At 43.3% G+C, this 23,380-nt stretch overlaps 3 protein-coding genes across 5 annotated transcripts; 2 read left to right on the top strand and 1 right to left on the bottom strand.

Annotated features, from left to right (window-relative positions):
- LOC8072130 (protein disulfide-isomerase LQY1, chloroplastic) lies at nucleotides 9,746-11,918 on the top strand. Of its 2 annotated transcripts, XM_002458527.2 has the most exons (4): nucleotides 9,756-10,211; nucleotides 10,327-10,363; nucleotides 11,344-11,427; nucleotides 11,562-11,918. In XM_002458527.2, the coding sequence occupies exons 1-4, from the start codon at nucleotides 9,801-9,803 to the stop codon at nucleotides 11,612-11,614; spliced, it is 585 nt and encodes a 194-aa protein (XP_002458572.2). In that variant the 5' UTR covers nucleotides 9,756-9,800; the 3' UTR covers nucleotides 11,615-11,918. The 2 variants fall into 2 exon arrangements, with proteins under 2 accessions (XP_021312938.1, XP_002458572.2); XM_021457263.1 differs by lacking the exon at nucleotides 11,344-11,427 and having other exon boundaries at nucleotides 9,746-10,211.
- Nucleotides 12,202-14,685, bottom strand: LOC8079272. The gene is made up of 2 exons (XM_002456368.2): nucleotides 14,354-14,685; nucleotides 12,202-13,028 (listed from the first exon to the last, which is right to left on the bottom strand). Exons 1-2 carry the CDS (start codon nucleotides 14,560-14,562, stop codon nucleotides 12,671-12,673), a joined length of 567 nt encoding a protein of 188 aa, XP_002456413.1. The 5' UTR covers nucleotides 14,563-14,685; the 3' UTR covers nucleotides 12,202-12,670.
- On the top strand, nucleotides 16,484-20,238 carry LOC8079271. Of its 2 annotated transcripts, none has more exons than XM_021455509.1 (3): nucleotides 16,484-17,136; nucleotides 19,195-19,362; nucleotides 19,827-20,238. In XM_021455509.1, the coding sequence occupies exons 1-3, from the start codon at nucleotides 16,574-16,576 to the stop codon at nucleotides 19,852-19,854; spliced, it is 759 nt and encodes a 252-aa protein (XP_021311184.1). In that variant the 5' UTR covers nucleotides 16,484-16,573; the 3' UTR covers nucleotides 19,855-20,238. The 2 variants fall into 2 exon arrangements, with proteins under 2 accessions (XP_021311184.1, XP_002458571.1); XM_002458526.2 differs by having other exon boundaries at nucleotides 16,485-17,136; nucleotides 19,195-19,367.

The following is a 23,380-nucleotide window of genomic DNA, read 5'->3' as shown; positions in this document are numbered from 1 at the left end:
AAGAGAGGTGGGTAGCCTGGTTTTGAAGTTGAGAGAGGTTAAACGGACTTCAAAAAAATTAGAGAAGGAAAAGTAGACTTTTCTATATAAAAAGCATATCCTTATAAACGGGGGTGGATCTGCAGCCCCCGGCCCCAATAAGGCCTTGTTTGTTGTCGGATTCACTTCAATCCATGTGTGTTGGTGTGGGTTGGGGTGGAATTTAGTTCAAATTCCACTCCAATCCACCTCAACACATGTGGATTGATGTGAATACGATTACATCCAAACAAGGCCTAACATTTTTTACACACCCCATGTATTTCTCAGCCCAATAACAAACGTCCAAGAAAAAAGCTAGGCCAGTCAGGCCTCACCCTCCCTGGTCACGTGTCTGTCTCCTCCTCACGCACAAGCGTGCCGCTGCACGAGGCGAGGTCGCCAACGCGCGTCTCACTGAGGAGCTAGCTGCCGCGATGCCGCCTGCCGGCGCCACCCAGCCGGCCGCCGATGCATCGCACGCCGCCGGATTCTGGGCCGCCCATCCCGCGGCGCCCAAGCTGCCCATCTAGGCTCCGGCCATCCCGCCACGGCGCCGCCTATCTCGGCATCCCACCCGTGCCGCGCAGGCAGCAGGGCGCCGCGCGCTCCAAGCCCCTCGCCCAGCCCGTGGTGTCCTGGCCGTCGTCCATCAACCAGCTGTCGGCCTGCCCCTTGGTTAGTTTATGTACATAGTCTATAATGAATTTCTTTTAGGTTTCAATTCAATTGGATTCAAGTGTTTATTTTCATCTCATCGTGGATTCATGTGTATTGTATAATATTCCTCTCGACGCGACCGTCTGCGCCACAGCGTGCGTGGCGGCAGCGGGCGGGAGGCGGATCTGCATGCCTGTGACCGGGTTCAGGAGGCTCAGCTCCGAGCAGGCGTCGGCGGTTGTTGGTATTTCTTAGCGATGCAGCCAATTATCCGCAAGCGCACGGAAGTACCGTTGTAGCACTTCACCCGGTGGTATTCAGGGTATCGAGATTTCACAGGGAACGGAGGTGTTTTGAGACTTAAACTAAGTGTACCCTAGAGTAAAGTGAGAGGGATGACTTAGGTAGTGAGGTTCTCCTAATGGTAGAAGTTTTGTGCAAGGCAACGTGCTTTTCTAATCTTACTTCGGGCACCGGAGCGTACCTGGTCTGCCAGGTAATATCGGCGTGTAGCTCTACGCCGTATCCGGACGTGGGGGAAACTAAGGACAAACAGGGCTGTCACCACCTGCTGCCGACCCCTCAACCGTGGGATACGAGGCAAACGAGGGTAACCTCTAACCTAGAAACCACGTCTACGTTATTAGCTACTACTCTAGCGTTGCGTAGGTCCTCCCGCCACCCAGCAAGAGTCCCTCTACTAGAGTATCTACCGAGAGATAGACAACGAACCCGCAAGATTATAAGAACACGATAACGATTACTCAATAACTTCTTAGAACAAAAGAAGAATACAACCTTTTCTTACCCCAATATGGTATTCCAGGTTGTAGAGGTACAGCTCGGGAAGCGGGCAGCACTTCGGCTCTTCCGCCCAGTGCAACTAGGGGAACGGACCGGGTGCTTGCTACTTCTCTTACTCTACACTCTAACTCACTCTCCTATTCTATTCCTAACTAGAGGCTAAGGATATGAGTGGAAGCTCCGCCTCTCTACTACTACTCTTGTATCTCTATTTATTCTTGTGGAGTTGAAGCTTGAATGGATTGAATGATGATGAATGAGAGGCCCTCTCCCCCTCCTTATATAGGTGTGGAAGGTCGGTTTGGGAGGGGGTAAACTGCAAAATGCAGTCGGGAACCGCGCTAGGGCTTCGCATGCACCGCCTCTGCAAAAGGCGGTGGGGAGCTCGGCCAGTCTGGGGTCGGCCGACCCTAGGGGGCGGCCGCCCCCTGGCTGGCTCCGTTGGCCCACGCCCAAAGCCTAGACGATGCTCCTCGGCCTTCTGAGTTTGAATCAAATTGTATTTCGATGCACTTCTGTATTTGAATTAAATGTGCCTTCAATTCTTTGATTTTGGCGGCTTAAACCCTAGTGTCCTGCATACACATGTGTTCACCAAAACTGTGGAATTTGGTTAGCATAAAAAGCCCTATTTCTAATGTTTGGTGATATTTTATAGAGTTTGTATGCATGTTGGCGGTATGAAAAGTGTATTTTAAGAAACGCCAACAAACTCCCCCACACTTAGCCCTTTGCTCGTCCTCGAGTAAAGCTTATGTTTTTAGGCTAAGATGGTTCCACTTCTCCTGATAATGAACCTGCATACAAACTATTCCAAGCCTCACCTAAACTTATGAGCATTCAGAGTGTCTACCAAAACATCTTGAGTAATTGAAAAATGGAACAGTTAGGATTCAAATCTTCTTACTCAACTTTGCTCAAAACTTGGGTTTTTACCTTTTTGATTAAAAATAGTCTTGCTCTTCAGATGATACTCTCAAATCACTCGAGAATGTTTCTGGTTCCTTACCAAGATAAAAGTACCTCTTGATTTGTCCTACCTCTATAAGCTGTATTTGGAGTTTTGGGTATGGACCAAGGAGAATGCATACTTACCTTGTATGTATTGTCGAGTCAAATCTCGGATCCAAGAAGAGAAGTGTCATACCCTTAGATCAAGATGTGCAAGTGTGTGGTATATGGTATAAACAACTCCGTTGGTTGATATGATCTCATCAAGTATTTCTAGACATGGCTATCATAACTCTTTTATTTTCTTGTGAGCCTTCATGTGCTCATCTTTTTTTTATACTTAGGACCTTCATGTGTCCTATATTTTTTTAGGTGGGTATTTTTATACCCCTAATTGTACGGCGGGCACTTGCCCATTTTTTTTCTTCTCTTTTTTTTATATATATTTTTGCATAGCCCATGTCTTTATCTAAGATGCACTGGAGAGATCATTCTTTAAAACATGGAGTGTTTGTATGGTGGACATGTAAGGCATGTTTTTGCGCACTCCCAGTGTAGAAGCGGCATATATATGTATCTGGAGCGTACGTGATCTTGATCTTGAGAGCATGATAAATCTCTTAACAAGGGTCAACAAGACTTGACACAACTCAAAACAAATAAGCAGCTATTTGTAGAATTTTCATCAAGAGTAATATATTTGGCCTCGGTAGGTAATTATCTATCATTGAAGAGCAGACTTTTTGCAATTTGAATTTTATCAAATAAATCCCCAAGTTCATTGCATAAGTGAGCAAGTTTCAAATCATCTTACTATATCGCAAATCTCAATTACTTAGAAGCAATGGGGTCCTTATAAAAAGTTGCTCATAAATGGTAGGCTTTTGGCGAGGAATAAAGAGTATGCATGTTTAATTTCAAAGGCAGAAAGGAAACGGAGTATTCATTTATTTTATTTTATTTATCTTGTTATTTTATTAGCAATATTTTTATCATATAAATCAGATTTAAATTGTCATAGGAGGAATAAAAATAATTCTGAAATTTTTTCTATGTAAGATTACCTTGATGGCGATTCCTCCCCCACACTTATTTTTGTACTTGTTCTTTGATTTTTCTCAAGTAGACAAAAATAATACAAAAACAAGTGGAGACAAAATAATTCGAACAAAGGACTTCTTTATTATTCAATATAAGCTGAGACATTGATTACAAAGTAAATGAAGGAAATCTGAATAAAAGGGAAAATAAATTACTCGGCTAAGCAAAATTAAACTAGATGCGGTTTGTGTCTAGAACATGCTCTACACCCGCAGTCCGAGCCACCTTGACAAGCCGGTTGGTTAGACCGAATTGCACAGCGGCTAAGTCGTCCTTAAGCTCTATATATTTCAGGCGGGTGTTAGCTAGTTCGCCTTTAAGCTCTTCCACTACACCACGTAGTGACCGCACAGAAGTCCTAAGCGCGACGATAGTGCGCGCGCTTTCCCGCTTCGACTCATTATCTGAATCGCTAAGAAATCCGTGTGGCTGCCCCCTAAGGATGGGATTTTCGCGCTTGCGTTTTGGGACGCGAGGGGCAGCAGAAGGCAGATTAGAGTCACTTGGCAGCCGGTTTGATCGCCCCCCTGTAGCGGGGTTTGCGCGTTTGATACGCAAGGGGGCGGACGAGGTGGTCGCGGCTGTCTTAGGCGCGGGCGCAGGTGCGGGTGGCGCGAGCGGCGGCTTACGCATTAGGCCCTTCCCGCGTCGAAGGATCCTCCCGACTCCACGAACAGCGCTAGCGCGTGGCTGCCCATTCCCTGAGCGCTACTCTTGATAGAGGTGGTTTGTGAAGATGTAAACTTGGAAAGCACTAATGGCTATGGCTTAGAGAGGGGTTAGGGGGTGTTTAAATAGTAAGAAGGCCCTCGCTGGCGAGATCACGAGCGGCAAATTTGAATTTGCATGCAGATAAGGATAGGGATGACGAAGAGATAGATGTTGGAAAAGATCGGGCCGCAGACGTGTCAGGCCAGGGGCGGCCGACCCCTAGGAGCGGCCGACCCCTGGGCACGTCCGTTGGCCCTGAATTTTGGCGTGCGCGCTCGTCCCACTTTTCAAATTTTGAATCTGCCTGCATTTTGCTACGCTTCCTAGATATTTTTAGAGAAACAAGGGTTTTATTGAAAGGTAAAAGCTAAAAACTAAAGATCCTTTTTTAGAAATCATATTTTTATTTTTGGTAATTCAAAACTAAGCAGAATTAATTGAAATATTTTATTTATATTATTATTATTATTGTTATATTTTTTTACAATTTAAACCCAATTAATGAAATGTATTGTTTCAATTTCTTTTTCAAAATTGGGTTCCAGGAAAACTTTTAAGCGATGACCATTTACCTTAGTGATATTACCTTCGTCATCTGCTATGGTGATCGCGCCATGCTCGGAGGTCTTGATGACGGTGTATGGTCCTTTCCACTTACTCCGAAGTTTTTCTGCACCGAAAAGTCGTACCTTGGAGTTGAAGAGTAGAACGCGGTCGCCTTTTCTAAACTCCTTGGGTTTGATTCGGTGATCGTGCCATTTCTTTGTTCTTTCCTTGTATATCTTGGCACTGTGGTAAGCTTTTTCTCGTCATTCTTCAAGCTCAGCTATCTATTTCTGTTGGTTCCTGCCAGCTAGCTTGAAGTCTATATTCCAGTTCTTGATCGCCCAGTAAGCTCGGGGTCCGTAGGTATGCGATGTGTGCAGAGTGTTGGGCTTATTCCCTTGAGGTCTTGCAGGAAATACCCAAAGGCTATGCTATGTTTTTCTAAGACGGCAATGAGTTTGTTCGACTCCTCATCAGATAGCTTATCACTAATAATTACGGGAGTTTCTTTGTTGCCGTTTAGAAAGACATAACGCAGCCCAGCGGGCAAGGGTTTAAGCTCAACTGGAGGTTTTGGTGGCGTTTCATCCTCAGGGAGTTCTATGGTTTCTCCTAGCTCGTCCTCTTCTCGAATGAAGCTTTCGGCGTCTTTATCTAAGGACGATTCGGGTGTTTCAAAAGGTGAAACGGCGATCACCTCCTTGGGCAAAGGTAGGTCGGGTCGAGAGTCGGTCACTGAGTTTTTAGCTCGAGTGATTGGAATGGAAAAAGTGTCTCTTCCCAATTTTACGTTCATTGCCCCTGTAGCTGGCAGTTCATGGGTAAAAAGCTCTATAGGGTGGCCTATAAGGATGTCAAAACTTTTAATGTCAAAGACATAAAAGTCAAGACTCGTTCTGATGTTATCAAGTCGTACATGGGTTTGGTGGAGAATCCCACAACTTTTCAATTCCGTACGCGGGGCTACCCTGAGAGTTTTCTCTGTCGGGGCCAGTGGTTCAGACCCTAGATGGGTGAGCATAAAATATTTCAACATTAAATTGGCCCCGACAAGTGGATTATATAATGCTTCTTGCCACCTACGCCGAATTTTGCACTGAATGGACGAAGATGGAGTATTAATCTGAAGTGGATCAGAAGATAACTCTGTTTCTTTAGTCCATTCCTGACTCATGATAGCTGAGAGTTCATTAATTGAATGTTTTATAAAATCCTCATCTAGCTGATCATTAGCAGTGGCAACTTGCGGCTTTCTTTGACATGAGTACTTCGAGGTGTTTCCGAAATCTTTAAAAAGATCATCCTCGAAGAACGGGAGATCTGAAGGGTGAAAATCTTCCTTCGGGGGTCCCGATATGGTAGGAGATGTCTCTATAGGTGTATTGTCAGTGGAGGCTATTGAGACTTCCTCTATTTCAGGTTCGGGCTCTAGGCGGAGGGGTTCTAGCGGAGGAGTGTTCTCTAGAATGAGGTCTAGTAAGGCTTCTCCTTCTGCTGTGGTCTTGTGGTTAAACGACCCTCCGGCAGCTATGTCTAATTGTAGGGCAGACTCCTTGTGTAGCCCTAGCCAGAAATGTTGTAACAACACGTGGCTAGGGATTGACAAGTCTGGGCAGAACGGGTAAGAATTAAAAATCTATCCCAGGCTGCACCTATGGTTTCCTTCTCTTGTTGTTGGAAGCTAAGAATCTCTTGTCGTAGGGCAGCGACACGAGATATAGGGAAGAACGTGAGACAGAATCTGTTCCTCAATTCTTCCCAATCTCCTTTCACCTTTCCTACGTTATGGGCGTACCATTGTTTCGCTTTCTCTTCAAGAGAAAAGGGAAACAATTTCCACCTAAGGGTTTCTTGCGACATACCCGAAATTGTCAGGCATGCACAGAGTTGCTCAAACTCCCTTAAATGATGATATGGATTTTCATAATCTAGGCCTGAGAAGGTTTGTTCCCGAACCATGGCTATAAAGCCAGGACGGAGCTCATAACTTGAAGCTGTGATTGGCTTTGACGATTGTCGTGGATCTACGAGCTCGCCCTTAGGAGCAGAGAGTTGGTAAAGTGTGTTTGGCTCCATAGTATTTTTATAATATATATATATATATATATATATATATATATATATATATATATATATATATATATATATATATATATATATATATATATATATATATGATAAAAATGGGAGATGATACACGGGCAACTAGGTTCGACTCAAAAACGACAACCGTTCCCCGGCAACGACGCCAGAAATGTTTGTTGGTATTTCTTAGCGATGCAGCCAATTATCCGCAAGCGTACGGAAGTACCGTTGTAGCACTTCACCCGGTGGTATTCAGGGTATCGAGATTTCACAGGGAACGGAGGTGTTTTGAGACTTAAACTAAGTGTACCCTAGAGTAAAGTGAGAGGGATGACTTAGGTAGTGAGGTTCTCCTAATGGTAGAAGTTTTGTGCAAGGCAACGTGCTTTTCTAATCTTACTTCGGGCACCGGAGCGTACCTGGTCTGCCAGGTAATACCGGCGTGTAGCTCTACGCCGTATCCGGACGTGGGGGAAACTAAGGACAAACAGGGCTGTCACCACCTGCTGCCGACCCCTCAACCGTGGGATACGAGGCAAACGAGGGTAACCTCTAACCTAGACACCACGTTTACGTTATTAGCTACTACTCTAGTGTTGCGCAGGTCCTCCCGCCAGCCAGCAAGAGTCCCTCTGCTAGAGTATCTACCGAGAGATAGACAACGAACCCGCAAGATTATAAGAACACGATAACAATTACTCAATAACTTCTTAGAACAAAAGAAGAATACAACCTTTTCTTACCCCAATATGGTATTCCAGGTTGTAGAGGTACAGCTCGGGAAGCGGGCAGCACTTCGGCTCTTCCGCCCAGTGCAATTAGGGGAACGGACCGGGTGCTTGCTACTTCTCTTACTCTACACTCTAACTCACTCTCCTATTCTATTCCTAACTAGAGGCTAAGGATATGAGTGGAAGCTCCGCCTCTCTACTACTACTCTTGTATCTCTCTTTATTCTTGTGGACTTGAAGCTTGAATGGATTGAATGATGATGAATGAGAGGCCCTCTCCCCCTCCTTATATAGGTGTGGAAGGTCGGTTTGGGAGAGGGTAAACTGCAAAATGCAGCCGGGAACCGCGCTAGGGCTTCGCATGCACCGCCTCTGCAAAAGGCGGTGGGGAGCTGGGCCAGGCCGGGGTCGGCCGACCCTAGGGGGCGGCCGCCCCCTGGCTGGCTCCGTTGGCCCAGGCCCAAAGCCCAGACGATGCTCCTCGGCCTTCTGAGTTTGAATCCAATTGCATTTTGATGCACTTCTGTATTTGAATTAAATGTGCCTTTAATTCTTTGATTTTGGCGGCTCAAACCCTAGTGTCCTGCATACACATGTGTTCACCAAAACTGTGGAATTTGGTTAGCATAAAAAGCCCTATTTCTAATGTTTGGTGATATTTTATAGAGTTTGTATGCATGTTGGCGGTATGAAAAGTGTATTTTAAGAAACGCCAACAGCGGTGACGAGCCACCCGTCCGGCGACGAGCCAACGCAGAGGCGGTCGTGGGCGGCCGACGCCGGCTGATGGATCGCGTACGCGCGGCCCTCCGCCAGGCTCACGGGAGGAAATCTATTGAGTTTGGAGTGGAGGTTGTTACTAAGGAGGAGAGGCTAGACGAAAGTGACTAACATTTAGGACGTGATTATGTTCATTATGCTTCATCCAAAATAAATAATTGAATAATTATCCAACAAATTATATAAAAAATTTAATATTGAGAATATGATTATATTCATTGCGCATTCATCATAAATTAACAACCAAACTAAGTAATAAAATAAAATTAACAACCAAACTACAAATTAATAAATAAGTCGTCCTTACTTGATCCTTCATTGATGATTGTTGCGGCCGATGGAACCGGCAGCGAGATCGTGGAGTCTTGGACTGGCCTGTTTAGTTTGCCATCCAAATTTTTTTCATTCATCCCATCGAATCTTTGGACAGATGCATGGAACATTAAATATACATAAAAAAATAAACTAACTACACAGTTTGGTTGAAAATCGTGAGACGAATCTTTTAAGCCTAGTTACTCTATGATTAACCTTAAGTGCTACAGTAACTCATATGTGTTAATGACAGATTAATTATGCTTAATAGATTTGTCTTGCAGTTTCCTGACGAGCTATGTAATTTATTTTTTTATTAGTTTCTAAAAACTCCTCTCGACATCCTTTCGACACATCTGATGTGACCTCCAAAAAAATTTTAATCTTCAATCTAAACAGGCCTTAAGACACGTCGGTCACCGTTGCTGGTGCCTGGCAAGTGGATAATGATGCTTGGCGTGCAATGCACCAGTGGGACAAAGCAGACGTGGATGATCGTGGGCAAGCGATGGTTGGTTGCCAATGCATCGGTCGGCAACGGCAAGCAGGCAGCGTTAACTCTGAACTTGAAACGTTTCAATTTCTGATCTCCACTGTGGAAGGTGGTATGACGGTCCAAAAACTTTTTTTTTTAGAATTGTCCAAAAGCAAAAGGTGAAAAGGCAAAACATAAATGGCCTATACGTCTAGTGACTTAAGCCCACAAGAGGCCCAGCCCAAGTACCTGTTGGATGGATCTTTTTGCTCCTCTGGCAGCTACGGACGTTCAGACAGAAAAACGGACATGGCTTTTTATATTATATAAATAATGATGGTAAGGCCGAGCCAATTTAGAATTAGGCTGGACGAAAAGACCTCCACATGTTTATAAATAGCTACACAAAAAAAACTCCAGACAAAAAAACAGCTGAAATTTTGTCTTTTTATTATTAGAGATAGAATATAAATAATGATGGTAAGGCCGAGCCAATTTAGGATTAGGCTGGACGAAAAGACCTCCCCATGTTTATAAATAGCCAGACCAAAAAAACTCCAGACCAAAAAAAAAACTAAAATTTTGTCTCTTTATTATTATATAGATATAGATATAGATTGAAGATGCTTTTATATTTAATAATAACTGAAAATGTGAGAGAAAGTGAGGGCTTAGAAAGGGAAAGAAATTATCCGAACAACGGCCTCCTACCGCTGCCACGTCACCGCATTTGCCTCAAGCTTTTCTCCCATCCCATGGCTTCCCTTCTCTGCCCCGCCTCTTCCTGCCGCTCCGCTTCCTTGCGCCGCACAGCCGCCTCCCCCGCTGCACCATCCTTACCCTCAAGTCGGCACTACGGAGGCGCATCCACAGCCCCGCTCGCGTCCCCAGTCGCCTCTCAGCCGCCGCGGGCCCTTGCCGCGGCCTCTTACGACTACGGCGGCGACCTGCTCAGGCCCATCGACACACAGACGATCATCATAGCCGCCGCCGTCGTATCCGCGGTCGCCCTGTCTCTCGTCTTTGGCCTCAAGGTCTCCACCGCTGGCTTTCTAGCTATTTTCTTTTCTTGCTGAATGCATGAATGGCAGGCTGTTGCCTCTTGGTCTCTGTTAAGGGTTTGTGATGTTCTTTGCTGTGCTCTTTCAGGGCGACCCGGTGCCGTGCGAAAGGTGTGCTGGGAATGGTATTTGCAGTCTCTCCTCCATTGCATTCTTTTTTCTCTGGCCGGGTGAACTGAATGGATTATAAGTCTAGAAATTAGCCTGCTGGTATGCACTGCTGTATGGTTGTTCCAAAGCCTGAAACTATAGCAAATCGTACGTGTCTTGTCTGGTGCTAATGGGTGCTAACTCATCTGGAATGCGAGCAAAACAAAGGGATGGATGCTATTGTGGTACATGACTGATCCATAATGTATGTTAACATATGTGTCTTAAGTTCCTTTTGCCCAATCTTCTAATTGGGGAGTTCGTCGTTACCTAGCTGTTTGAGACACGCCCGTACTTATATACTACAATAGCATCCAGACACCTGCAGTTTTGAATGACTCAAGTTGTGAGTTATTCTGTTTAGTCTGCTACTCTGCTATCACAATGTCTAGATGATTATATAGTTCCATTGGTGGTTTTCTTGGTAGTTTCAATGCCCCCTAGATTTTGATGGAAATTATCAACAGGTACATGTAGTTCTTTTATATACATTGAAATATTTATGGATGGTAAAATGGCCCTGGAAATAGTTAATTTTGTGTGATGCTGAATCATTGTAAGAGTGGGGCTAATGTCTGGGTTAATTGTGTTTCCTTGATGACATCAGCGGAGAGCTACATTACCCTATCTATATAGGCATGCCTGTGCATATTTACAACATTAGCCCTTTACCTCCCAGCTGTGTGCCACACTTGCTCCTCATTGAACTGTTTGATCATGCAACACTTTTGTTTAATACAAAGAAGGAAAATAGGAAATGCATTTCAACTGATGGGCAGGAAAGACATGTTTTATTGTTTCAACAAATATAGACCGTTTAAGAGAGAAGAAACACATAAAGATGTTACTTAGACAAATGACGACTTTGCGTTAAATATAGCACATTGACACCAATATCTAGCTACATGCTTATAACGTTTTGTACATGCATGATGCCTTGACACTTGCTAACTAGGGGGAACGAAGTGTGTGTTCTGCAACGATGGCAAAATGAAGGTGGAAAATGGAGTCGTTGAGTGCCGCGTATGCAGAGGAGCAGGTTGCCCTGTTTCCTTATTTTCATGTATCCATTGGATCTGCTCATAATATAAGAGTGCAAACCTGAAACTGAAGTTAGGGATGCAATGGGTTTTCTTTTAGCGTCTATTCTGAGTCTTTGCATTTACCACGCAGGGTTAATACTTTGCAAGAAGTGTGCTGGTTCTGGATACTCCAAGCGATTGTAGCGGAACCCCAGTTAGCTGACATTCTGTGCAGTTTTTACATCCGAACAGATGGAGTTTGTACAAATATATAAACTCTCTTCTCCGTCTGCAAATATATGTCCAGGCAGAGATGAGCTTGAAGGGAAGCTGATTTACAGTCTGCTGATATATTATCAGTTGCAGTTCATTAATTATGCGCTTCTTCTCTGTTATCAAACTGTTCACAAAAGGTCTCGTGTTTGTGTGAAAGATTTTATTAGGCTGCAGCTTCATTAGTCATAACACTAGCGGCCACACACAAGTGGAAAACTTCTTCTGGATTCAATTTTGGCAAATGCACCAGCCGGCAGCCGCTAGCTGGAGGCTCTCCACATCTCCAGAGCAGAGGGCTCGTGCCGGGTTCGGCACGATCATGCCGATTTTGATCATGGCGGTACTGCAACACATGAGCAAAAGAGAGGAGCGCGGTGCTCGGCTAATTTCGCCGGCCACGTGCTTCTGATCAGAATTCAGAACTGTACCGCGCTAGTCATTCTGGAGCAGGCTCAGGGAAGCACCGCGCCTGTCAATCAACAACGTGACTTTTGTGTTGTCAAACACACACAAACACACACATGAACTTTTGCATTCTCTTTACAACAAGTACTGTACAACTGAATGCAAGAAATGAAAAGAAAAGACAGCGACACATCACAGGGTGAATTGGGAAAATTCATGACAAACTTTCTGCCCAAAACATAGCCTGTGCGCAAGAATGTAAACATTTTCAAATGCTTGGCCTGCAATAAGTACTACACAAAATGGCTTTGCAACACACGCCAGCAGCCGCAGCCAGCCGTGAGTAGCACAAACGAACACACCTGGTAAGCTTATTCACCCACCATTACGATTACCATATTTCTTCTTCACCTACCATTACGATTACCATACTAAGCGAGGCTAAAAAGCAGCTGAAAGTCGCAAGTACGCGTTTTGTTCCAAAGAGAGAACATACAAGGACCCTGAGATTGCAAAGCTCTCACTTCCCAGGTTTCAGCTCTGTAGACACATGCCAGCAAACTGCAGCTCTACAGCTGCTTACACATCTGAAATCTTGCTCCTGAATTCAGAGTAGTCACTCTCCTTAGTCTTCCTTGCCGTATCTTCTTCAATATGCTTCTCTGCAGGCTGTCGTCGAAATGGACTTGATTCTCTGTCATGAACAGGTGGAAAACCAAAAGATTTGATGAAACTATTAGTCATCCGCTCAGCTTCGTCCAGGACGTTCCCTAGGCTCCCAAAGAAATCTTTCTCAAGGGCTTCCATGTCACTGCGGAGTCCAGGGAATGCAAAGGGCTCGTTTCTTGGAAAGCCAAGAGAAAGTGAACCGCTTTTCATTTCTTCTGTGACATCTTCCTCAGTGTTTTCGGTTTTGGATTCCACCAGTTCAGAGGGCCTAAACAGAGATAAAACATTCAGGGAGTAAGAAGTTTGTAAATAATACACGTCAATTGGAAAAATAATATTAGGAAATTTGTAATGCTACACTTACAAAGAGGAAAAAAATAGTCAATAAAAGATTAAAAGGACAACACAAGAAAGCGGAATTATCCCATCGCTGTTTTCTCCTGGATAAAAGTAAGGTGCAAAAATATAACAGACACATGTTAACTTGATATGATTTTCAATAGCACTGCACTTATGTCTTCCCCATGAGATAGTGTATGTCTTTTATGAGTAATAGCAGTATGATTTTCAATAGCTAGCTTGCACTTACATCTTCCAGTATTACCTATACGACATATCACACATGCATACAGAGGCAGATACGATTAGCTCGCGGTTCTTTAACATTCTACTAATTAGATCTGATGTAAAATGCACTTAGTTTACAACTTCCTATAAGACGTGTAAATATGAAAATGTACGCATCATGTTACCAACAACAATTTACAGTGACGGTAACACCTGAACTTAGAAACATTGCCAATTATAAGTACAACAGAGTAAAATTAGCGGCAAAGACTAACTTAACCAATAGTTTGCACCTAAACCACAGCAATAGCCATCACCAGCTGTAAGCCGGACAAGTGATACCACAACTATCACCTGTTATTAATATGGTCACTTCTGCAGTTTTATGGAATTTGTGGAAACTTAGAAATGATATTTGCTTTCAGAGAGTTGGCTGGAAGAGTATGGAAATACTACTTCACAGGATAGCTGGGACCTTACAAAGTTGGTCAATTCTATGTCCACAAGAAAGGAGAGATCAATTGATGGATTTCATAAACAAGATCAAAGCATCAGCTGGGGAGGTTCTCTGGTTACCTTTTCAGGGGAAAAGCTGACAAAAAGACATATTGATGGTGATTCAAGCTGTACCAAGTGGGAGAATATTCGTCTGACGAAAGATTGGGCAAGTGGTTCTGGGATCCCCTGGTGGAGGTCACTCAATGAAGTGTTGGATGCGGCGTGATTCTTTCCCTGAGAAGGAGCTGATGTTTTCGTTTTTTTGAACTTTGCTTATCTGTCATCTTTGCTGTGTTCTGTGTAAACTTTTCCTCAGCTCTGGCAGGGGCTGGGGGTGAGAGCCTCTAAACTCTATACTGTAACCGAATGATCTATGGTCTTTTATGTTAATGAAAGGCCAGGGCGATGGCCCTCGAACTCTAAAAAAAAAAGTGATACCACAACCCTAACATCACAATCACCGCCGATTAAACACCACAATGAGATGTTAACGGGTCGAGGGAAAGCACCAGGCACAGGCTAATATACCTGCCGACGCAGTCGCGGAGGAGCTGCTCCGTCTTCTCGCACTTGCGGACGAATCGGCCGGGCTCGACTTCCTCCGTGTGGCAGCGGGACTGCACCACCCGTCGCGTCGCGCACTGCGCCCCCTCGCCCCCGCCTCCGGCGAGGTCGGGGACACCGCCGAGGCCCCGGCCGCTGTCGCCGTCGTCGTCGTCGTGCCAACGCCAACCCATGGGAGGAAGGAATCGAATTGGGGAATTACAGTCTGATCCGGGTTTGGGCCGCTCGGGTGCGGTTTGTTTATGGTGGCAGATTTGGGCTTGTCTTGGGGAGCAATCCGGTGTGCCGTGAGTGGGAACTGGCGGCTGGGCTGGGTGGCTCTAGAAGAATGTGGAAGGCGCCGGGTTTGTCCGCCCAACGCGTGTCTCCGCTCCGTGGTGTATTTTTTATTTTTTATTTTTATATAATCCTTTTTCATTTAAATTATTTTTAAAAATAACATCACCGGATTCTTTTTTCTTCAAAACTAATCCGTTTACCACGCAGAGAGAAAAAACAAATAATATATGGAGGCACCGATGAGTCTACCATACAGGTCCAGTATAATTTCTATGAAACAACTTATTTTATAAGAAATTTGGAAGAATTATAGAAATAGCATTAATCTCATGAAAAGGTTCCTCTATATTGCTCTCTAATTAAACTTCTATACGTTTTCAGTTCAAAAAAATTCTATATGTTTTTTTTATATATGCTCCATCTAAACATAGGCTTGCAGAAGTAGACCATGTAATATTTTTATTTAGTTCTAGGTGTAAAGTTTTAGGGCGCCAGATGTCGTATGGGGTGGTTCATAGAGTATTTAAATATTAATAAAAAGTAAATTATATAATGCATTAGTAATCTGCTAGATAAATTTATTTAAACTAATTAATTCATTGTTAGCATTTTAGCAATATGTTACTATAGCATTTATTACCAAATTATATATTAATTAGGTTTAAAAAATTGTCTTGTAAAGTAATCTTAATCTATGTAATTGTTATTTTTAATCTATATTTCTATATTTTGGGTCTGTTTGGTTCTTCTTGCTAAATTTTAGCTAGTTAAAATTATTTTCGCTACTCTTGGGTGACTAATGGAACTAAACTATTTTAGCCCCTTTTAGTCAATATGTTTGGAACTTTAGCTACTAAAGTGACTAAAGTTTAGCTAGCTATAGTTAGTGGAACCAAACAGGACCATATATGTATCTAAACTTTCGAATAGGCCTTGTTTACTTTCACTTCAAAACCCAATCTTTTTTAAAATTCTCCGTCACATCGAAAGTTTAGACGCATGCATTGAGTATTAAATATAGGTAAAAATAAAAACTAATTATACAGTTTGGTCAAAATTTACGAGACGAATCTTTTGAGCCTAGTTAGTCTATAGTTAGAGCATCTCCAACCATTATGCATTTGAAATTATGCATTTTAGACAAATTGCAAACCCCCAAATGAAAATGGCAAGGCTAAAATCGGGTGATCTCCAACTGTTATGCAAAATGCCAAGTCCATCATCTTTTTTTCCCGAAAATTTTGTTTCGCGGCACTCCTTCCCGCGCGGCCAATCGATCCCGCGCCAAACAGCCCGTCGTCGTTGATGAAGAAGGCGTACCTGGCCGGCGTTGATGAGGAAGGCGTCGTAGATTCGTCCTATCATGCGCTGCGTCGTCCTATTGTGCGTTGCTTCGTCCAAGCGCGCGCGCGAAGCTGGCGAAGGAGGACGCGCGATGCTTCTCCTATCGCGCGAAGTGGTGGTGGCGCGAAGAGGGAAACCGCGCGAACGGAAGAAAAAAGCCCGCGAGGTGGAACCGAGAATCCGTGATCTCTATTTGCATAGCCGGACTCCTTTGGCATATATGCCAAGTTTCTCCCTCCAAATGCATATGCATAGCTATGTAAAATGCAAAGTCCAAATGCATAACGATTGGAGGGGTTTTTTTTTGGAGTTTTATGTATTTTGGTAAATGCCAAGTCTATTTGCATAATGGTTGAAGTTGCTCTTAGGTAATAATTACCACAAACAAACGAAAAATGCTAGAGTATGGAAAAAAAATTTTCCCCATGAACTAAACACGGAGGCGAGAAAAAGTTTTGGTTAGGACCCACTGTCATTAGCAGCGGAGCCGAGATCCCCATTCCTCTTGGCCACCCCTAAACCCTTGCTTCTCCCCCCAACGTTTCACCAAGACCAAGCAAGATGCTCCGCCGCGCCGCCCCTACGACGGCCGCACTCTGCCGTCGCGCGCTCTCTGCCACGCCATCCTCCTCCCGCACCGCCGCGGCAACCGCGGCGGCCTCCTCCTCTGCCGTGAACTCCATCCTCCTCCGCTCGCTCAAGGAGCACTACCTCGAGGTCTGCAAGATGACGCCACCGCCCAAGGTCAGCCCACCAGAGCCCTTCACCATCGTCAAGGGCGCCCTGGACCAGCCGTCGGGACCCGTGCTGCGCCGCGAATATGGTGACGACGGCGAGGAGATCTCCATCTCCGTCGCCAGGCTCGCCAACATCCTGCCCGCCGGCGCCGACTCTGACTCGGACGGTGCCGGCGAGGGCGGAGGGATGAGCGCGTCCATCAGCCAGCTCTTCCTCCATGTTGATATCTCCAAGCCCGGGTCAGGAAAGTCGATGCAGTTCCTTTGCGGGCTGTACCCGGACGCCCTTGGGATCCATTCGGTCTGCCTCCGGTCTAAGAACGCCGAGTCTTTGAACGGGGATATGACTTCGAAGGGCGGCGGAGAGTACCGAGGGCGTATTTTCCAGTAAGTTGTTCTTCCAAACGTTTGAGAAATTTTGATGTTTCGTTGGTCTTGTATTTGTTTCTTACAAGAGTTTGTGTAGGAAGATGTCTTGGCTTGAGCCGACCCTTCGAGTATGATTAATTAGGAGATGATTATAACTATGCAATACAGGTGTGACTGTAAATTTAGATGTTAGAATAGGTTGATTGAGGACAAATTTTGTTTACTTGTAGCTTTTCTGTGGCACACATATTCAGAGAAGAGTATTTACTACTATCGCCAGTTATTGATTTCAACTTTGAAGGCTTGAGCTCAAAGATAATATATAATTTTTTATCTTATGTTGGATTGTATGTGATACCCCAGTAGACAATTCAGGTAGCCAGTTTGCCCCCCCCCCCCCCCCCCCTGGTTGAAACGTGGTATAAGCAAAACTTGTTGGTACCTTTTTAAAAGCAATTACAATTATAGTATTGCCACTAAGTGTGAAAGAATTTTAGGTGCATTGGCATGTGCAAGTGGGTCTGAATGGGCATATTCATTCTGTTTCTTGACAATACCACTTTCCGGAGACTACTAGCTAGACCATGGATTAACAACTCCAAACACAAACATTTCTATTTAACTTTTACTTGCTTAGTTAAACTAAAGAAAATAAATCCTTTTGATAAACGAAATAAATGCAGCAACAAAAATGACAGATATTTAGATACAATATACGGAAGTGTTATGTGTATGTAATAATGAATGCTTCCATTATTTGTGATGCCTGATGAGATATTTGATGAAGTTATTGATTCTTTAAGGGGAATGATATTGCTTATACACACAGGTTATGTATACAATGTGCAAAATGTCGTAAAAACCATATTGACCGCACTGATTCATTATTAGTTCTATAACATTTGATTGTTGATGAGAAAAACTTAGGTTATGGCAATCTCATGGACAACTCAGCATTTTGTGACTTTATAGCTCAGTTACATGTGGCCATGTATGGTTCAGGGGCTACATGTGAATATAAGCCATTGAGTCATAAATTTTGAGTTGCAGTTGGAACGAGTGTCATATCCTGAATTGTTCCCATTGTAAGTTGTAACGATTGTAGACTGTAGTAGGCAATTCAGATAGATTATTTGAAACTTATAGAAGGATACAACCTAACCTCTAAGAACTACTCGTATCCCAATAGATAAATATTCTGGCTGTATGTTATCTAGTGGACCTTCCCCGAATTGAACTGAACATAGAAAGCTTTCAGTATACAAGCATGCTCAGAACTTCAAATAGGAATATTTATTATTCTTTCATGTCCAATTCCTTTATTTCAGTGACTATTTAGTATTTACACAATGTGATTGGCCCTGCCAACATTTCTGGTGAATTTTAAATGTTGAGCTAACTAAATAAATGCCTTCAGAGGCACCAGTGCATTGTGGAGTCCTAAGCCAAGCTAATAATGTGAGGAGAGGTAGAGGAAGACCGAAATTGACATGGGGGGAGGCAATAAAAAGAGATTTGAAAGCTTGGGTGTTTGAATAGGAGTGCTCGGAAAGCAGCTATTGAAATGCCTGATCCGTTACTAGGGGCTCTTTGTGGGTTTCAACTCTAGCCTACCCCAACTTGCTTGGGACTGAAAGGCTATGTTGTTGTTGTTGAGCTAACTAAATAAATAGATAATTGTGTATAAACTAGCAATTTATGCTATGGATATTTAGTTGCCAGTTAGCCATAAACAAAGAATCCTTTAGTTGTGACTGCTCTGGTTAGTTGACGGGCCAGTTGGTGAAACTACTTATGTCATAAAGGAGTTGGCTGCAGATAAATGCATGTGCCTCCTTAGCTCCTATGCAATGTTCTGTGGCAATGCATAGAAAGGTACTGAAAGTAATATTGGTAATCCTTTGTGTGTTAACTCTTTTTTACCCTGTTCATCAAACTTTAGATTGACTAGATTTGGTTCATGTGGTGGTGTTAAATTTGGATGATACAATACAAACAAAGGATTAAGGAATGCATCACGTGTGTTAACACGCTACTTTCTACTGATTATTATTTATATGTTTTTTGAATGGACAGAGAGTTGGATGAAAAGGTTCGTGATGCACTCCATCTTTACATTGAAGCCCGTGGCATAAATGAGAAGCTCTTCCGTTTTCTCCAAGCTTGGCTTTATGTAAAGGATCACCGCAATCTTATACGCTGGTTCAAGAGTGTTGGTTCAGCCATCAGTGAGCCAAAGCCAAAGTAAGGTACATTGCTGTCTTTGCTTTTTATCTATGCTGGTTCATATATCATTTCCATGTGGAACATCTCTGTTTTATCTATAACTAAGTGCCATGCTAAAATTGTGCCCGCTGTAGATGTACAACATTCTCAATTTCTCATATATTATATTACTTAGCATCAACTTATCCAAATATGCCTGCAGATTCTGAAAAGCAAAAGAGTATGTTTTGCAATCAAGGTCGCTTGGTGGTATAGTATTGTTTGGAACTGTACACAATATGGGTGCTAGATAGAAATGTGTTTCTGATTGCTGCCTTGCAATGTTTTTAAATCGTAATTGACCCTAGTCACCATGGCACCGATCAGCCTGACTAACCTTGACTAATCATAGTTCATAACTGATCACCATAGCACCGATAATCCTGACTAATTGTGATTAGTCAGACAACTTGATAACCTTGCTGCCTTTTTTTCCCAATCAGGTGTCAGGAACCCCATGCTGGAGAATGAAGATCATCTGAAAGGCGGTTGTGGAGCAGTTTTCTCCAGGATGGAGAATAGATCTAGGATAAAGTGAATTACGTGCAAAGTTGCGCCAGCGAGAGGAGTTTTTGTTTATCTTTAGTTTTTATTCGCTGGGGAAACTAGTGGTGTGCTGAACGTGTTGCTGTGGTGGTTGCATTAGTTGTCATTAGTCCTTGTGATCTGCTACCCTATCATGTTGAGGTGGTTGTCAGATTCTCAATTATTCAAACACCACACTTGTCCAGTGCAATACAGCGAATCGCAAGAAGCACGTGTATAATTGAGAGACCCTTTTTTTCATACAAAGATCGCCCTGTATTGCCACTTTCAAAATTCAAATGATGGGGTGGCAGCGAAAGTCATGTGTCAGTTTTCTTGCATGCAGCATTACCACGTTTGTTTAGATCTCGTCCGTTTTTTAACCTATGGGAACTCTCTGGAACCCAAGATTCTAAAAACTCAGGAATAGAAAAATAAAAATGTAGGGATAGAATGTCGTAAAGAACATAGGAATAGAAAATACAAATGTAGGGATAGAATGTCGTAACATCTTTAATCATGTACATAGAAAAGTAAGAATGAGGGCCCCTTTGAAACATAGAGATGATTACACATAGGAATTGAGAAAACGTAGGATTTTTTAGGAATGCATGTGAGGAATAGAAGATCGAGAAACACATTGGAATGCATGTGCAAAACCTTTTAGATAGAGCATAGGAAAGGAGTCGAAAAGTTAGTTATGGATTAACTAGTCATACTGTATTAATCTTCTCAAATGTTACTTGTAGCCTGCTAAGAGCTCTTCATCCTTAGCAATGAGGCACATTTGTCTCGATCCTACACAAAGGAAAGGAAAAAAAAAGAGGTCCGACTAGATGTTTTCTTTCCCTACGATCTCTATGAAATTGATAGAATAGGTAGGTACTTTTCCTTTAGTTTTCCTATGGTTCAATTCTCCATTCTAAAAGCATGAACACTGCTCACTCTATATGAAATGAAATCCTCCATGCTTCCTCCAAAAATCCCCAAATGCAAAGGAGGGGGCCTAAAACACATGAAATCAATGAGAGTGCAAAGTAAATTTCAATGAGGTTCACTATCTCTCTAAAATTCATATGAAACAAGTACTTTCATAGGAGTTACATATGATTTGTAGGAACCAAATTTGTTTCAAGGGGTTCGTAGCAATTTACCTATAGTAGGATTTCAGTCCCCCAGAATTCTTCCACTTTTCATTTGTTGGTTGGGGCAAGAGCAAAAATGTAATTGATTTATGATGTACGAGCATTCCTTAGGGCCCTCGTTGGAACATAGACTCCAAACACATGAATAGGAAAACCACAAGGTTAGTTGCATGCAATCCTACAAGAATTTAAATAAAATACAGAAAAGTTTCTATTGCGGTGTTTGGATGCAACTCAGGAATTCTAAGAGAGAGAGACATAAGGAAAGTTTCCAATTAAGTTCAACCTCAGTACCTCACGCTAGTTTCTCTCCAAAATTCCTATAGTTTCGTACATTCGATACTAATTTAATTTCATAGGATTTCTTTTATCCCAAAGTACATATATTAACTTTGTTCTTCCTATATGCTTTTTTTCCTTTGTTCTTCCTATATGCCTTTTCTTTGTTCTTCGAAGGCCTTACTTTGTACGTAGGCTCACAAGTCACAAGGCGCTTTCCGTCAGCAGTCAGCTGCACGATCTCAACAGTTCCAACAACTGCGTCGAGTCATCTAGCAGTGGTACTGTATGTAGTAGTAGTTTTTTCACATAAAAGATAGTTCATACCCGGCTTAATCTACCAATAGGTAGAATCAGGTCAATTATTACAAGGTTCGGCCCGTAAGCCAGCACACGAGCTGTAAAAGAAACATCTTACAGCGATCCATAAAAAAAGAACAAAGTAAAGTTTTTTTTACTAAAGAAGACCAATAGACCTATTTGACAACCATCTATTGGAAGCAAAAAAAATGCAAGGCTGATGTCTCTAGATACTGCCCTGCAAGGATCAGTTGGTCTCGTTGAACATCACACCGCTGCAGCCTTGCCTATTGGTGGAGCCAGTGGGTTTCCCTGAAAAGAATCTGTAAAAAAGATTTTGATTTACATTTATCGTAGTTGATGATCAACTGTTGTTGATCCATCATAATCTTCACTTTTTACCAGCTGCTGCGCTTGTGCTATTACTCGGCCAGCACATCCAGGCCTTGTTTAATTCCAAATTTTTTAGCAAAATAAGCATGGTAGCACTTGCGTTTGTATTTGATAAATATTATTTAATTCTAAACTAATTAGGTTTAAAAGATTTGTCTCGTAAATTACAGGCAAACTGTATAATTAGTTATTGTTTTTATCTATATTTAATGTCTCATGCATATGTTGCAAGATTCGACGTGACGGAGAATCTAAATTTTTTTGCAAAATTCTTTTGGAACTAAACAAGGCCCCAAGCTAAGACCCTATTTACTTAGCTGAAAAACTGTTTTTAACCAAATCGAACCGCGGTCTTGTTTAGTTCACCTTAAAAATAAAAAAAATTCAAGATTTCTCGTGACATCGAATCTTACGGCACATGCATAAAGCAATAAATATAGATGAAAATAAAAAACTAATTATACAATTTGCTTTAAAATCGCAAGACGAATTTTTTAGATTTAGTTACCCTATAATATTTATCAAATAAAATTAAAAAAATACTATAGTATCAAAAAAAACAAAAACTTTTTTATCTAAACAAAGCCTCAGTGGGTTCGTCGTCCCCGTAGGTCCTTAGCCCGGCCGACCCGTTTTCTCTGCCCCGCCGTGGCGCGCGCAGCCGAGCGGGGGAGAGCACTCGCGTTCGGACGCCGCCGCTCGCGTCGCGTCACCCTCCGCCGCGGGCCGTATCTGCCGTACCAGCTCGGCTCCCCGGCGTCCCCGCCCCGCCGGCCTCCGTGAATTCCGGAGCACGAGGGCGGGCGATGGATTTGCCCACGATCAGCAGCGCACCTGCCTTCGTGTCGTGTCCTACTGTCCTCTCCACTCCTGACTCCCTCGCAGCAAACGTGGCGCGCGCAGCCGAGCGGGGGAGAGCAGAGCACTCGCGTTCGGACGCCGCCTCTCGCGTCGCGTCACCCCGAATCGGACCTGCCTGAAAGAGAGAAACTCCGTGGACGCGGTGGCAACCATCGCGCCGGGATATTTCCGAAACTGCAAGTCACGAGTCACGACCGTGAACGCGTCTGACTACTGACGTGAACCGGCCGGCAACCTGATTCAGGCATGCGCGAGTTGGGGTCCCTAGCGTGATGCTGGTGTCGCCGAGACGGGGAGCACAGGTTAGGTGAGCCGAACCGAACCCTGGCTAATTTTAGCTCGCCACGGACCATGGTTCTTGTTTTCTCGTTAACCCCTGCTATTAGTATTACTCTTGATCGGGTAATTAATCTCTTGATCGGATAAGCTTATAGCTAGCTGGTAACAGAAGCACCACTTCCAAGTCGATAAGCGGGACACTGTTGCTTGCACAA

The sequence above is a fragment of the Sorghum bicolor genome, chromosome 3 (assembly GCF_000003195.3).
Source record: "Sorghum bicolor cultivar BTx623 chromosome 3, Sorghum_bicolor_NCBIv3, whole genome shotgun sequence".
Taxonomy (NCBI): domain Eukaryota; kingdom Viridiplantae; phylum Streptophyta; class Magnoliopsida; order Poales; family Poaceae; genus Sorghum; species Sorghum bicolor.
This window is presented reverse-complemented; position numbering and strand designations above follow the sequence as displayed.